The sequence below is a fragment of the Pieris rapae genome, chromosome 13 (assembly GCF_905147795.1).
Source record: "Pieris rapae chromosome 13, ilPieRapa1.1, whole genome shotgun sequence".
In the NCBI taxonomy this organism is placed as follows: Eukaryota; Metazoa; Arthropoda; class Insecta; order Lepidoptera; family Pieridae; genus Pieris; species Pieris rapae.
This window is the reverse complement of record NC_059521.1, coordinates 8,435,686-8,453,926: the sequence shown is the minus strand read 5'-3', so window position 1 is coordinate 8,453,926 and position 18,241 is coordinate 8,435,686. Positions and strand designations below refer to the sequence as shown.

The 18,241-nt window shown below is 32.0% G+C and overlaps 1 protein-coding gene across 1 annotated transcript; it reads left to right on the top strand.

Annotated features, from left to right (window-relative positions):
- The first annotated feature begins 210 nt into the window (after positions 1-210).
- On the top strand, positions 211-14,482 carry LOC111000184 (nose resistant to fluoxetine protein 6-like). The gene is made up of 13 exons (XM_022269545.2): positions 211-327; positions 5,820-5,956; positions 6,208-6,360; positions 6,737-6,881; positions 7,507-7,624; positions 8,146-8,233; positions 8,981-9,147; positions 9,840-10,025; positions 10,295-10,474; positions 11,043-11,190; positions 11,555-11,738; positions 12,662-12,804; positions 13,284-14,482. The coding sequence occupies exons 1-13, from the start codon at positions 258-260 to the stop codon at positions 13,464-13,466; spliced, it is 1,902 nt and encodes a 633-aa protein (XP_022125237.2). The 5' UTR covers positions 211-257; the 3' UTR covers positions 13,467-14,482.
- Positions 14,483-18,241: the final 3,759 nt, after the last annotated feature.

The window sequence follows — 18,241 nt, the reverse complement described above, 5'->3', positions numbered from 1 at the left end:
TTTATATAATAGAAATACAACAATTTTACCTATTATATAATTAGAACATTAAATAATTCGCTTCAACTTAAGGAGGAAACGTAAACCTTTTGAATAATTAATTAGTTGGAAATGTTTTTCTTGAAAACTCATGTTTTTGTATTAAATATTATGGTCAAGAGAATTTATTTAAATATGAATGGAATGATGTTGTAACAATTGAGCATTTGTGTGCCGGTGGACGAGTTTTGTAGACGTCTTGTGAAGTGAGGATCAAAATGCAGTGTAGTTTATTCTTTCTATTGGCTTTGTGCGTTGGAAGTTTTGCTAGCAAAACTGAATTGAACGGTAACATAATTTTTGTGTATTAGAATACATATTTATATGAGTATTCTTGCATCTAGATTGCACACTATAACAAATACGAAACTTATTAATTTAAATATTCAGGCATTTAAAATTTTTACGTATTATTTTTTTTACCTTTAAAATTTCTAAACCATTGTAATTTTTGATCAGATTATGTTGCGTACATAATTTTAATTCTTCTTTAAAACTATTTAATGCATAGTTGATGCTAGTTGAGCAATGTTACGATTTAATAATCGTTTTTGAAACTGATAAAGGTATTTTTTATTTTCTCATTATAATACATAAATAGTATAACTTTTGAAACAGAACATGAACTTGCAAATGACACCTTAAATTTATCTGTATCGTTTAATGCATACAAACAGCATGAAGACCTTTTCATAGCAAGCGAGCTTTTTCACTTGTCGAGCTTTAGTATAAACAAGAACTATACGCTAGTTTAGGCTTAAAATAATGTGGGCATATGGATTATTCATCAATCATTTTTATTTACATCAATATTATTAATCTCACACACGTGAATGTAGACTATACTCCTGTATTGGTTCTTTCTTGGTTTAGATGGATCTTGAGCATACAAAGGTTTTCTTCCAATAGAGTTTAAAAACCCTGTCGGTCAGTCTCTTTAAGCGTCTTATATCCTGTGCTGTATTATACTTTTTAATGATTACTCACTACTAAATTAATCATACCAATTTAAAGAGTTTGGTTCATGTGGCAGTGTACCTTAAGTATTAGCACATCCTCGCTGTATTGCGATACATGCGAATGTAAAATTATTTTCAATTGAAATTTAAAAAAAATGATAATACACATGTTTAACAGTTTAATATTTAAAAAAATATATCTTCTGCATTGTATAATTTGTGATAAACTTAACAACTAAGTTTATAGATAGCCATGTCGCGTTGACATTTACACTTATATGTCCCAAACCCCATAGGTTAAACGACTATTATAAAAATGTTAAGTCAATACCTTAATGTAATCGTGTTGAAATGGCTACTAGGTGTTGTGGAGTGATGCAACTTGACCCACACTTGTGCCCTTGGACGTTCAAAAACGTAATTAAGTAATACAGATTTTAGTAAATATGTAAATTATAAAATAATACTATTTTTTTAGTAGCCTTGTGTGGAATTTAAGGATTTCTATGTCTGAAGAAATTACAAAAATAAAAAAAACTTATGCAAATTTTACATATATCTAGTTCCTAGCCGTATGCTACAAATACAAAAAAAAACTATCATAAAAAATAAATAAAAATATGTAAAAGTCCTGAAACCTCCCAAAAGGGCTATGACATTTCGATATCATATTATTATTTGAGAAAGGAATCCAATGACGTTGAATTGATTTTTCAAATCCGTAAAATTTTTGAGCCGTGCTCATAAATATATAAGTAATATTCAACATTAGAATCTTCTAAAAGAATCGGGTTTATTAATTTAAATAACCTCCAGACAACATATAGCATAAATATACACAAATCCATAGCTACAAGACAGAGATAAGACAAAATTATACGTTATTATATTGTGATGTATTGTAATGAACTATCCTTAATGGCAGAAAACACCTTTTATTTATTTAGAAGACAACTATTCTACGATGACAGTGTAAAAAAAAGCATTTTTATAATAGTATCATTTCTGACATTTCTGCCACGCTGTGGTAAAGACCGATATCTTCGGCCCTTACAAGAAAAACTTAAAAGAACACAAAAAATAAATCTATTGGTGTCAGCTTCAGCGAATGCCCGCGTAAGACAGCAATCGCATTTTAGTTCGCCCTTTAGATGAGTTTCAGAAACGAGATTTATGTCAAAATTTTAAACATATTCAGTTGGGAGTCTCGTATCTAGATCTTACCATAAAACCGGTTTAAGATGGTTTCAATACTTTAACTTGAACTGAGATTAATTTTATAAGTATTATTAAAAGTAAAATCTCTAATATTTTTTTCATGCTATGTCAATTATCTCATTTAAATATATTTATGGTATATATTATGAAGAAATTAGTAGATAATAATTATAGTCTAAATGATAAGAGTAATTATTGTATTTTTCTCACGTTAAATTTAATATTTCAAAGATATTTTTTCGTGTTGGACAATAAATGTCGGCGTAAGAAAATGTTTTGATTCGATTAAATTTTACACTTTAGATACTTAGAGTATTTATTTCCGTAATTTTCCGACATTACCGTCACGGATATATCATTTATAAAGTAAATGTGGAACTGAGTTATCTAAATTTATTGTTAAAGGAATAATAAATGACGCAACGAACATTTAATTATATTTTGTTAATATCCCTAACATTTGCCAATTTAATGCTATTTTTAACTAAAAAAATTGTGTGACGCGGTCCATATTTTTGTTATTTAGCTTCATCAATGAAATTTTTTACAACAGATAACATACATAGAAAATGGCTATGTTCCTTATACATTAAAACTAAGTCCAGATATAAAATTAACCATTTTCGTAGAAAAAATAATAGTTTCGTGGTGGATTTTGTACCATTTCTGATAAACGCATGATACCTGCCGCACTTTAGTTATTACTTAATTAATTGCAGACCGAGCTGAAATTGAAATTCATAAAAATTTAATTACTTTATAATTACAGTCTTTCTCATGTGTCTTTATATAAGGACTAATATTGGAGGGATGAAAACCTGCAAAATAGGTTATAAAACCTAAAAATTCGTTATCACTTACTCGTTGTCATACTTTCGCGCAATAAAAACGTCTTTATGCTCATTTCATTTATTATTCCAATGGTAGAATGAAGATCAGCGTTGACCTAGTGGTTTCATTGTGAGACCCTCAAATCAAAATACAACGACATGTCTCACAGAACGGTGATCATCTACTTGCCTATGAAATGAAAATTATCAAAGATAAGGATGCAATCTGAGGCCAAGATAATTGGCTGGTAGATAACCTTTTGCCTGTCCCGTAGGCACATTTGCCCCTATGTCATATAAAAATTTCGTCGAAATACTCACTATATAAGGTCAAGTTTCAACATATAATTACAATATAACAAATATTCATGGTTAAGACATAAACTTGTTCGAATTATATTGCCATTACTATCAATATTGATAAGCACTATATTAACATATAGCAAAGGCTTAGCCTATTACTATAATGTATGTTAATATCAAGGCTAATTTACATAGCATTTTTAATATATTAAAGGTATATAACGAATGAATACTACTAATCAAAATTCAATAAATATTGGTAATTATTATTTTTCTAAATATAAAAAATGCGTGCGAAGCCGGTTTTATATAATCTTTAAAAATATTTATTACATAGTATTTTACATAGTGTTTTTAAACTTGCTAGATCTCTTTGTATTTATTAGATCCGGAATAAAATTTAGTTTTTGTATAAATATTGCTTTTGCTAGTTTTATTATTAGATAAAGATCTCACAATATAAAAATGTATGTAAACATTTAACTAAATTTTTATCAAATCAACTTCCGGAATAAAATTATAATTTGAACAGGTGTGGAGCAAGGTAATAGTTTTAAAAAGAAACATGTAGTATGGACAAGCAAATATAAACTAACGTTATGGCAAATTAATAAACTAAATGTAACTTTATCAGACACCTTGGAAAAGACTTACATGTGAGATATTCTCTCATGCCCGAACCCAATAATCAATCCACTATCTTGGATTGAAAACAATCTGACATCAGTCCGTGACAGTGGATCGATGTCCTATCTACATCCGAATAACCAAACTCTACAAAGCCATATTTTTGATGACAGATAAAATGCAATCTCTTCCCTCTTTACACTCATATTTAATAATCAATATAAACCAAATAAAGTAAATAAAACAAAAGACCTTCGAAAGATTGCTAAACCTAACCGTTCACGCATTAAATGTCTTTTCAACATTCTATAAAATTACCGGTTTTAATCGGTTCTAAAAACCGGTCTTTTTGCGTAATAGTATGCTCAACTTCTGACCTTCCATAGTCTCTATGTCAAGTGAAATGAGCATTACAACCGTCAACTGTCGTATTATATTCGTAACTATTAAAATTATTTTATTGAATTTAATTGAATAATAATTAAGCCTCATTTATTCCTTGAAACATTTAAAAAATTTATACACTTAAAATAAATAATATGTTTTTCAATGACATCTCTAAGAGTCTTGTGCATTTTTTCCCAATCTTCTCCTCTTTCTTTTTCCGGGTGGCCTTTTTAATTTTGTTACCCTCTTTGTCCAACTGCCATAGTTCATACGAGCGGTATGACCAGCCCATTTTCACTTAAGTTTTATGCAATGGGATAGTCAATGACTTTTGATTTGTTTCTTATTTCTGTACAGAAATATAGTAGATCCTGTCCTTTAGATTTAAATTTAGTTTAGTTCTATTCCTTGTTGACAAGTTATAATTTGTCTATTTATGTTCCTGTGTACATACTGCGTACTGATATATAATAAGTCAATATTTTTATTACTTAAAGTAGTGAGATTGAAAGGAATGAAGTTATCAAATATTTCACAATAAAAATGCTACACGATTATTAAGTAACATAAGCTTTTTTCTGAAATAACTTCATAATGAATATTTAGCAAGATAAAGCAAGATTCAAACCGACTCTCAACCCTAGGTCATAGGTTCAAGCACAGGCTATACGCCATAGGCTTTTTGTCTATGTTCGCATTTAACACTAGCTAGTACGATTAAGAACAACTTCGGCCGGCCGGCTTGTCTTAGACCCAAAAAGTCAACGGCGTGTCAGGCACAGTATCACCTTTTTGCCCTTGAAAAAACAAATGATCAAAACAGATAAACCAATCTAAGATCTAGACCGAAAAGTTTGGAGTGCGACTGGTTTTTTGTCTACTTAAAGCCAAACAATGTATTTTTACTGTATGCATAAATAATAAATATGTATTGTTCAATACTAAATCACACTTATTTCTTTTACAACGTAAATATTATACAAACAAAAGCAGCTTAGGTGTTCCACTAATTCGGCTAATAGTCAAATAATAATTCGAAAATTATGTCCTCGCCTATATACAAAATATTAGCGTTAAAAGCTCAAACATCTTACGGCAACGCAAAACGGTCGTTTACTTAAGTTGAACATTAATTTATGCAACTATTCGATTGTCATTCGAATAAACCTTCATTAACTGCCTTTAAAACCTTTTTAATCCAAAAAGTATTTAATTACTGAATTTGAAATTAGAACTTTCGAACTTTCTATACGCTATGTCAGTATACGTGGGTAATATTTAAAATGTTTAGAACTTTTTTTTTTATATAAGAACTCACAGAACATGGTTTCCATATACTTTAACCGACGACCAGAAACAGCTTCGCATGAACTGGTGTCGCCAAATGTTAGACAAAGCGAGGCTCACTTCTTATTGTGTTAATTTAAATGTGTTAATGTTTTTGTTTTAATTCCAGCGACACTACTAGAATGGTTTCCTCCGTTCTTCAGTTTAGACGACTGGGGATCATGTCAGCGGCCTATGGACAAGTACTGCATCGTCGACGCCGTGCTTCACTCTAGCAAACCTTCACCACTCCTTGATGTTTTAGAAGTAATTTTCCATTGTTTTCTATAAATTCACACTATTTTTACACATCGCAAAAAAGTTAATATTGAAAACGAATTACCGAATTAAATTAATTTATACCAAAATATAAAAAAATTGAGATATACGGAAAATTCAGGTAATATAAAGGATGTGCTTTTTATATATGCTACACCATTCTACTTGAATTATTTAGTAGATAATCATTAAAAATGTTGTGAATAATAACGTATATTAATTTAATGTTTATATTACAGGTATACTCATCTGAGATATATAAGCACTATAATAGAACACAGATCCATCGCGGTGTATGTGTATCGAGATGTCCCGGGAAAAACAATACAGATAATTTAGTCGAAGCTGCTCAGAGCTGCATCGATGAGAATATTAAGGCTTACGATCTCGAGGTATTGGAGATTTAAATCTTAGCAAGTTTATCTAGTGGTAACCATTTTTGTGCAAAAGTTGAAAACAAGCCGATTAGCCAATTGAGCCAATCTTCGGGATACCTAGTTTTCTCCAGTCGTACTGTATCCTACTTTTGTCCTCCCAATGTTCCAAAACTTCTATCATACATCTACATCTCAGCGTTCGGGCCGGCAAAATTGATATATAAAAGTTAAAAAAAAATTGCTAACATTAATGTGATTATCCTAAGTTTTGTTTTTATTCAAAATCTGTAATAAACTGCATATTTAAAAGAGATTAACTGGAAAAATCGTTTCAGAAATGGTTTAATAACATGACTTTTTTCCTCAATACTAAAATATATGATGTTTTCAGGCAGAAGTCGTATCGGCGAAATGGTGCAATACGGCTGGCGTTTCGCGTGTGTCGCAGTCAGCTAGGGTCATGGCAGTCGTAATGGTTACAGTTTTGGTAATAATTGTTGCAGCCACCATTGTCAGTTTTGTGGATCCGAAAATGGGTAAGCTTACATTCTAGTTTAAATTAAATTAAATCCATCCAGTAAATAGGCCGCGTGAAGCCCAATCACTCTGCAAGTAAAAGCACTCAAGACAATCATTACCATATTTTGTTTATTGTGTACGTGTATTAAAAACAAATCAATGTTTTTCTAAACATTTTCAGTGTTAACTAGGTATGCGCACTCGAACAAATGATATTCTTTACAATACCTCCGACGCTACATCTTGTCTATCAAAAGCACTACTAAACTTTTTCATGTAAAATATCATCACATTTTGCCGTTTTCTGACAAATCTTGATTATTTAATATTTGAACATCCTAGATCAGTGTAGCTATGCTTTTTAACATACAATAAAAGCATCTTTCCAAAAAAAGCATTGATCTCTATAACTTTTGAATTGTATCTTACTATTTTATTACGGATTCTTAACAAATTAACGCAGATTTTTACGTTTGTTCCTTCTAAGGCTATTAATAGAACAACTTAGATTTAAAACAAGATTCTAGTTTAAATTAATCCATCCAGTAAAAGGCTGCATAAAGCCCAATCAAGCCGTAAGTAAAAGTACTCACATTGTTTATTGTGTAAAAACGTGTATTAATAATAAATGAATGATTTTAGGTAACAAATATTTAATGGCATTTTCACTCAAGAAGAACTGGGAAATTTTGACACACTCTAGATCGGTTCCAAAAAGCGAGCCTCGTCTCAATTGTTTTGCTGGTTTCGATGGAATCAAGTAAGTTTTGTTTGTTTTTCGACACGTTTCAACTAATTACTAAAATAATAAATAATCGTATTCAAGGCTAAATCAAGTCTTAGAACAAGTCTTACTTCTTTTAATATGACATAGACAACACACAAATTGATAATGTAATCGGTTATTAGCACCAACTGCTAGATATTCGGAATATATTTAGATTAGGTTTCCTTTTAAAATAAAATAATATTTAAAGTTAATTAGTTTAATGAAAAGGTTTTTTTATTGAAGATGTCTGCCTCTATTTGGCTACGGTCATATGTATTTATCTTTACAAATCTCTAATATACTCTATATGTATTCAATTTCAAACAGAAAACATAACATAATAGATTTTTTTCTTAAATAAGGCGTTACATGCATGACCTTTGGTGTGGCCATAGCACCAACCCAAAGTAGACCTTGGCGTCTGAAAATAGACACCGCCACCTTCTCCTATCGGTCACATGGAGCTCACGAAGGTCCCTCTCCACTAATTATTCATTTTATTTATGTTTCAGAGTATTGGGTATACAGAGTGTATTTTTCACGCATATTATATTGATACATGCGTATGCGTACTCCGACAATCCAGAGTTCATAGAAAGGGTTTGTAGTCATTTAATACGTATATTTTTAGTATAACGCTAGGGTTATTAACACCACCTTGTACGATGAAAAATGTGAGAACTCTAGTTTATTTATTTAAAATATCGTTTACAAAGTCAATGGCACAGAATAATTATATTGTAAAAAGAAACAAATGCGAATATGAAAGCTGACCCAGAATTCAGCCTAATTTTTTTTTATAGAACCCTCTGTTCTATAAAAAAAATACTAATTACGAACTTATTGTTTTAAAATGGAATATAACCAAATAAATTAAAAAGGAGTGTGTATACGCGTTAGAAGTTATACTTCTTTGGCGCATGGAAAACAAATGAAAACTAAAATGCAGTAGTGATAAACGATAAATATTAAAATTAATCAAAAATATTTTATTTAAATAAATAAATTATTAGTAAATACTATCACCGTCGTATATGAAATTGATTTAAAATACCAAAATAATATTTATTTTTTCACACTGTTTAGTTGTACTATTACGAAACACGTCTTCTTAATATAAAAATTCTAGAATATACAACTTGGACATAGTTATCGATTTCCATGCCACCTAGACCTAACTTCATTATGTTAATTTTGTGTCACGGTGCGCGCGCATCGTAAAATTTCACTCTCATCAATTTTTCATAACGCGCCTAAAGAAGTTAAACTTAAAAAAAAAATGTACAGTATTACTAATAAAATCTTCATTAAGTTTGTCTTTAAACTATTATAATTTATACATTTCAGTTTTATGATCAGTTTCCATGGAAGGTCCTTATGAATTCTCCACTCCTCCTCCAAGCTTTCTTCGTCATGACAGGCTTCATGACAGCTTACATGGCGTTAATAGTATCTGAAAAACGAAAGATTACTATATTAGGATGCTTTTATTCAATTGCTAACCGTTGGTTCAGGTTAGTAAACACTATTATAGACATACGAAAGTTAAAATAAATATTTGATCTTATATATAAAATTCTCGTGTCTCGGTGTTTGTGGTTAAACTCCTCCGAAATGGCTTGACCGATTCTCATGAAATTTTGTGTGCATATTGATTATGTCTGAGAATCGGACAACATCTTTTTTTCATCCCCCTAAATGTTAAGGGTAGTCCACCCCTAAATATTTTTTTTAATTTTCAGATACATTTTTATTTTTTTATCAACTGTATCAACAGCATAAAAATACATACAACCCTAAATTTTCAACCCTCTACGATCAACCCCTATTTATTATTATAAATGATATACATGGCAAAACGACGTTTGCCAGGTCACTTAGTTTATTTATAAAAACCACTTCTGTCTGAACAAGAATGAACAATAAGTGATTAAAATTTACAGACGAAACCAAAAAATATTGCGTATTTTTGATGGTAATTGATTAAATAATTGCACACCCTCATCTCTAATAGACTTCTTCAAATAATTTGTACGCGGCTTCGGCAAGATAAGCAATCTCGCCCGACGAGTATTGCGTGTAGTTGTGTATTTGATTTTTTTTAATGATAAGCTACTATGGAGCAGCAAAAAGTTGTTTAATCGTCATAAGTTTGGTTTCATGGTAGATTAAATTAGTCATATTATTCAACTGACGTCCGTTCTAGGTTAGCCCCAGTGGTGATATTTGTATTATGGTTCACCATGGCCTGGTTCCCATTGATGGGATCAGGACCCCACTGGTCTTGGGTCGTGGAGAAGGAGGCACAAGAGTGTTCAGAAATCTGGTGGTACTATTTGTTCTTCGCACAAAACCTCATCGGAACAGAGCGGTTTTGCTTGAGTCATTTATGGTATGTATGTAATTAAATAAATTATATAATATAAGAAATAAATTTCGATAATTCTGCAAAGGCAAATAGATAAAATCTATTATATATATCGTTAAAATGTATAACTGATAAGTAAAACGTGTAAACATTATAACTTTACAAGATCAAAGAAAAGATTTGTCAATGATTAGGGGTTCTCAAAATTTATAGCTTTTCCGTTAGGTTTTTTTTAATTTGATTTTGATACGAAGAAAAGTAAGAATTACTCAAATGTTTATGTTTAATTTTAGGTATGTAGGTGCTGACATGCAGTTCCACATCGTCGGTATGCTCTTGCTACTAGTTCTGGTTCGTTACCGAAAGATGGCATTACCAGTACTACTTCCCTTGTTCATTGCTCCTGGTATAGCATCAGCCATTGTCAATTGGATTAATGAATTTCCTCCCATCATTGCTGGACAGCCCCCAGAGTAAGTGGCAACCAACTCAACAAGCTCATAGAATGTGTATCATAGTGCAATCCACGAAGACGCGCCCCACTATTCCTCCAAACCGTTTATAGTATATGTGTGCAAGCTTGCACTGCAATGAACCGCTGATCGTTCGCAACGGACGCTTGGAGAAAACTCCCCGCACCCCGCGTTCCCTTCAAGCAAAAATTGGTGGGGCGCGTCTTCGTGAATTGCATTATCTATGGACACGCTTGTATAGAAATAATGAGTTGTATTGTATGTAAAATCCAACTATATAGAATTCATTCAAATTATAAAATGCTTATGATAATATAAATATATATATATGAAATTTGCGTTTACTGCACAAGACGTTAATGACAGAATTGCTATCTAAAGTTCTAAAAATATGTAACTACTAAACGAATACATCAACAAATAGTATTTTTTCTCGATCTCCCATTCTCACTCACTCTCAATCGGTTTTAATTCCTTTTCGTCAACAAAAACGCTGCACATCTTCGTGACGTTTCATCCGTAAAAAAATATTTTTTATTAATTTTTTTAATCGTTTATTTTTTTTCAGAGTACTCAGGACACTTTTTTCAGATTGGCCTCGTATGACAATCATATATTTGGCACCCTGGATGAACCCTGGATTTTTCGCAGGTCTCGCCACCGGTTTTATCCACTACTCCAACGAAGAGAAAGGAATCAAACTCAATGAAAAGAAGGTAGAATATTTGTTTGGAGATATATAAATATCTATATAGTGAATCCACATCCCACCCAGGTTTAAAAAAAAACCAGTCAAAATTTCACTGCATTTTAGGGCAGACATTGACTTTCCGCGCCCTTACTTCCAAAAAAATAACATTATTTATAACACATGAACGACTGTATAAATCATATTTATTGTTATTTTTGTGTGTGTTAAGTAAGATTTTCCTGCAAACCTTTTTTTTATAAAAGTATAAATCGAGAACAAGACTTAGATACAATTTTCTATTCTATCTACATCGTACAATCCGAAGTAATACAGTTTTGAATTCAAAACAGCAAGGCCTCTAATAGAAAAGTTAATTTTTAAATTTTCAGTGGTTCTGCACCCTCAGTCACATATCCCTACATCTGTGCATGGTTGTCTCGGTAATAGGAGTCATCTTCATGGCTGATGACTTACCACCATTGTGGGCTACGGCGGTGTACTCCGCCCTGGATAGAAATCTGATTGCTTTATTCATGAGTATCATGATTTTGGGCTTCGCGAGTAACTGTCCATGTGAGTATTGAATATATTATAAGAAACATACATAATTAATAAAAAAGTCAATATTAAATTATTACAATATTTATGAATATATTTTAAATAAATAAATCGTTATTTTTCATAGAAAGTACCACTTTCTAATCTAATAAATCAATCTGAATCTATTTATTTATTTTTAATATTTAATATTAATATTCAAATTATTATATTATACACAAAAGCCAAAACGGAATACACATTGAAACAGAAACATTAAGCACAGTTTTACAGACCACAAATTCATACTAAATTATAAGTTCTTAGATCTATAAGGATTTTTCTGATTATACATTCAGATTAATTAATTATAAAAATTCGCACAAATGTTCGTTAATATGTATTTATCATAATGTCATTAAATAAGGACATTATCAGGATGTATCATAAGTTATTTTTATTGATGCCCATGTGATAAAGGCACATTGCGTTTAAAAATTTAATCTCCTTTCCCTAGAAAGTACCTATTTCACGGCAGTGATCTTAAGACAGGTGATTAAGTACCACCACATTGTGGAACTAGCTGCCCACTAAAGTATTTCCGAACCAATTCGACTTAGGGTCCTTCAAGAAAAGAGCGTACCAATTCTTAAAAGGCCGGCACCGCACTCGCGAGCCCTCTGGCATTGAATGTCCATGGGCGGCGGTATCACTTAACATCAGATGAGCGTCCTGCCCGTTTGCCCACTGTTCTAAAAAAGTAGTTCCAATAATAGCTATCGTAATCAGCTTCATAGCACCGCTACTCCTATCAACTTGACGTGGCAGTCTCTTACACTCTCTGTACTTCACCGCTCCCTAAGAATCCTAGAAGTGTAAAAATTTTGGACGAACGAATTATCTACATAATCTGACCACTTATCGACATATTAACAGTGTTTTTTATTAACTTTTTGCAGCTGTACTCTTAAAGATATGCTCGTGGCGAGGTTTTCGAGTACTGGGAAAACTGTCTTACTGCGCGTATATTATACACTTTATCATACTGCGTTTAATTATGGGAAGCAACACCAATCTTGTTCACGTTTCTATATTTTCCATGGTAAGTTTATTTTCTTTCTGGTTCAGCTATTGTATTGATGCGTCATTATGACGCACTTGAAGCAACTTCATTAAGAATCCGGCAAATGTCAGATTCAATTATTTCAAGCCCAGAACGCTAAGAATGTCCAATGGAAGCTGGATATATATATGTCGCATATATGTTGTTTTATTGTAAATTATTAGGATCGGTTAGGCTTGCCTTATTCCCAAGAACGTTTAGGAAACTCGTTCAACGTTCATTCACTTAGCCCACTTGATTGAATATCGATCTTCAAGTCTAGGGATTCAATTAACTCTCTGATTTTACTACGCAGGATATTATGTCGATCCTATTTGGTGCCGTAAGACCACGCATACTACTTTTAATTTGAATTCAGTTGTTTATGTCGTTTATGTTAAACAAAGGACTTCTTAAAAAGTATAGATACATGAGTCAAGATATTTGTGACACATTCAAACTTCATGAGTTCTTTTCAGATCTGTTTCGTCATTCTAACAACGATTCTTACGTACTTGGCGTGTGTCCCTGTATACTTGATCGTTGAGTTACCAATGATCCAATTATGGAAGGCTATATTTGAGTCCCCAAGGCCTTCTCCTCCGGTGGAACCAATCACGGTGAAGATGGAGCAGGCGAACAACGGCCACGCAGAAGTGTAGTTGCAAACAAAACTTAGTAGAGTAATTTATTTATATAGAATTGTTAAACCAAATAATGGAGAATTGAGCCTGCTATTTCAATTGTCTGAATGTAGTATAATTAATTTGTATAATTATACATTATTTGCACACAGACAGAGCGCAGGCATACAAAAGCAATGACATTTTGAAAATAGTAGACTAGAAGACAGACTCCAATAATGACGAGACCAAACTAACATGTAATGTTGTAATGTTTCCCAATAGCACTAAATTTCTTAAAGAGCTTTTAAGTTAAGTCGAACGAACTTCCGAATGCGGTAAACCTAAGTTTCATATTTGTGCCAATTTTTCTGTTACATAGTTTATATACGTTAATTATGTACGGTATGTTACCTGTACCCTATTTAAAACTTTAGCAATAGGTTATTACACAAAATTTCGAGACCAAACACTCAAAGAATTGTGTGGTGACTTTTGAGATGGATAAATGTGTTTGAAGCTTGTGCGAGTGACCCAGTGTACTAACACATAACCACACGAAGTACTTAACAGGGTTTCTAAATCTTAGCAAATATTTTAGTAGTATCTTTTTTTCCTATTAAACATGTACAATCCGCCTAATTTGAGCGTGTGGACCTATCTGGACACATCTCAAAAGGCAAAGGACGCACTCGCGAGCCCTCTAGCATCTAGAGTGTCCATGGGCCGCGGTATCACTTAACATCAGGTGAGCCTCCTGCCCGTTTGCCCACAGTTCTATAAGAAAAAAAATTTATTTCACTCTGTTGTATTAAAATATAAGAAAAATATTTTTTATATATTTGCTTCGTTTATAATATTAGTAAAACTTATATTTATTTGCTTATTTAGGAGGATATTTTTTAAGTCGCTGTTACATTTTAGTGGTCTTTGGGTATACAAAACAAGTTACTCCACTTTTGGTAGGAGTATAAATAAAAATGGCCGTAATCTAAATATATTGTAAGCAGGTATCTGTAAGATTATAAATTTTGTAAATACAAAGTATCCAATCAGTATGTGTTTTCATGACTTCCTTTTTTATTTATTTATATATACATTCTAAAACAATGTGTATGCCTAAAAAGTACAAGAAAATATGACATCACAAATTTAACACACTTACACATACACATCAATTACATTAGAACTTAACCAATATATCAAAGGAACAAAATAAACAGAAATAAAAATAAAACAAAAACAAATTATTAATAATAACTCTTAATATAAATAATAACTAAAACTTTAAAAAGCCAAAAGCTAAAAGTTCAGATACGATTTTGAACCATGTAACTTAGGGTCTGTTTCACAATGTATGGCTAAGTACCAAAAAAAGAAACTTCGCGTTTCATGACGAATAGCGCTATCTGACAGTCGTGAAACGCAACAAACACTAGTTTATCCTACCAATAAGTAATAAATAGCTTATTTGGAACATTCCGGTCATTGTGAAACAGTTACCCTTAGACTGTTAACTTACGCTATTGTAAGACAGAAATATGTATTTTATACAAATTAAAGTTAATTTCTCACAAATAAGAAAAAAATAATACAACATTTCGTTTAATACGAGCTCACCCTGTCCGCCCAATTTGACATACTTGAAGTACCTTTGTGTTAACTAACGCGAACCATTGAATGGTGTAGGAATGTTAATAAAAAACAAGATTGTATAATCGATAACTTTTATTTTCGTGAATGTTTCAACATCAATCAATGTTATATTTACACAATTTATATATCTTATAATTTATAATTGAAAAACTCATCTAGCAGTAATTTATTGTTGTTCTAACTTAAAATAATATACAAAATATACACTCGTATCGCTATACAACGCTTTATCCGTCAAAAATCTATACTGGAACCATTTCTATAAATGAAAGTACGGATGTCTTTGGACTTAGCAAAACTAGGAAATTATTAATTAAAATTTAAGGAACTTGGATAATGGACGGATTATTGAGGAATAGAATTAATAATGCGATAAAATAATAACAGGTAATAAGACTATTATCGACTCTTCCATTTTATTTATTTATTATCTCTATTGATAATTTAATAGTTTTAATTTCAAAATTGTATCGTTACATTATTTATCTAAAATATTAAACATATGATAAAATTGTTAAGATTCATGCTGAAATTATTAAACAAAAATTTTAAAGCGGATAAAGGTTACAGCGATTTCGCAGTCCCTTTGTGTGCCAAAAAATTGCTTAGAAAGCCGCAATATAAATAAAGTTTTGCAATTATACACAATGAAACACTTTAGTATCAAAATTCAGCGATGTTTTTCTATAAGACAAGAGAGCGCAAGTATACGTAAGCACTTTACCCCAATAGTGCTCTTTAATTTTTTTATTTTTATTTAATTTCTTATTTACTTTTCTATATATATGTATTTACTTTGTTACACATATTACCCTCTCATTATACGTTTGTCTATTATTTTTGATAGCTTGCTTACTTTTGCTGACAAGAGGGGAGGGGATGAATGGCAGTAAAGCTTACGTAATACTTGAACGACCCTAAGAATAATCATAAAATAATACAATAAAATGTCATATACCAATACGAGTGTAATCGACGTCCATTAATCGAATCGGTTGATAAATGTGATTCGATTCTGAAATCCAAAGTGGCACTCAATAAGCGATACATTTGATTCGTCCATTTCATGGATAACTAGCAATTTTACTTACAACTATATTTATATACAAAACTATGGAGCCCACTGTACATATAGTTAGTAAGTCATTACTATTACTATACCAATACGTCAAAGCAATAAGATTCTGTCATTCTGTAAAATTTTTAATGTAATTTTGCTATCGAACATTTATTATGAGATTGGTTGGAGTTAAAACATCACCTTTTCAATCATATGATTCCCTAAGCAGTCGCTTGATTAGAAAGCAAAAGAAGAGCGGAAGAGTAGCTGTATCAGGCTAACCTAACGTCCTACAGTTGTAGATGAGGCGAAGAGAGACGGAAAGACTTGGAGCGAGGTGAAATACGAGGGTCAAGACGCAACGCAATAGAACCTCACTGTGGACGCCCTCTGGCCCCTATTGGGGTTATAGGATTAAGTTATTCAGCTTATTTTTACTTCAACTTTTTTTGTATTACTTGAAGTGTCATCCAAGGGTTTATTTAGCAGCAGTAAAGAGAGCGTTGACTGTGGCCTGAACATTGGATCCGCTCCAAGTTTCACAAAGTCCGAATACGACAAAACAAACGTGCGTATATGTGGCGGGACACGTACGTTATTAAAAATTCTAATCGTGTTAGATCTACCCTTTCTCTCATATATATAATTTCGATAACAAAATTATATTAAAACAATAATTTGATGTGCAGTAAACACAGTACCTTACAGGATAAATGTTCGACGGATTTGTAACGATACGATTTGTAATAGGTGAGTGTCAATGACGGGACGGTTCCAGCGGAAAGCCTAGGAAATGCTATGACAATAGACTCAGTCACGTGATCATACAATTGGCGATAATGAAGAACTAAAAATCTATTTCTCGTGTGAAAATCGTTCCCTCTACCGTCTCATCACACGTATTCTTCACATGTCACTGTCACAGTATTTAAGTCTAGGTATATACCAGGTATATGCAAAGGCGGTTTAAATTTAGAAATTTTAGGCACTGTTATTCCACTAGTATTGCAGATCTATTCTACAATTTCAGGGAATTTAATTGACAAGCACAACATTTCCTAAAGAATAAAATGTCGATCTGCGAAGGCTCCAAATTTAACTTTGATAAGCAAAATTGAATCCTATACTTGCATGTTAAAGTTCTTATTCCTAGCCAATAGTGCGTCAAATACGTACACATCGTTTCACGTCTACGTACTTGTTTCGCATATGGCCGGTAAAGAACCTATCATTAACTTTATAAATTGGAATTTTGATAAGATTAAAGAATCACACTACTGGGCGAAAAACTATATAAACGTGAAAAGGGCAATAGTTATCCTCAACGAGAAATTTAGGGTCGGTTCACATATAACGTAAGCTCCGACGCGTAACGCCAGAACAGACAAATGTATAGAAAAACCTTCGACCGTTCACACTCAACCGTTGTTCGTTAAGTGTGTAGCCTACGTCACATGTGAACTGACCCGAACAAGAAACCTGAACCAGTGGGCTTGCGATACCATTTAAGATAAAGTAAAAAGGCTATTCTAGGTCTCTCTATATTTGCTTTTGCAGAAAGGCCACTTAAATATAATTAAAAGGCTACAGCAAACAAAGCTACTTTGAGTAGCTCCTACATATTGACATTCGTATATAAGGGTGTCAAACGATTATAATACATAACTTAAAAATAATTTACTCTAACAGTACCACGTACGTACCAAAAATATAATATGAACTTTATGATTTTCTTAGTTTAACTTAAAGTTATGCAGATTAAGTTTAAGCCGAAATTGACTAGAAAATTTGGACGAGTGAGCAGGAATCGAACCTTGTAACACCACTGCGCATACGTCGAAATTTTTCTTTACAATGGACCCACGAAGCACCAGTAAAATATGCCGCAAAACAATTAAAATGAGCAATACTTAACACACGGTACATTACGACTAATGTATCGCGTTTACGGCGTAACTTAAGTTTAAAATACCTAGTCTGCATGTAATTAAAATGCTTAAGTTTAATGTGAATGTATTTAAGGAAAATAGAATAACACTACAGGGGTGTGAACAAACTAAAACTACCCAAAAGTGTATCTATCTCTCTCGATGCCCAT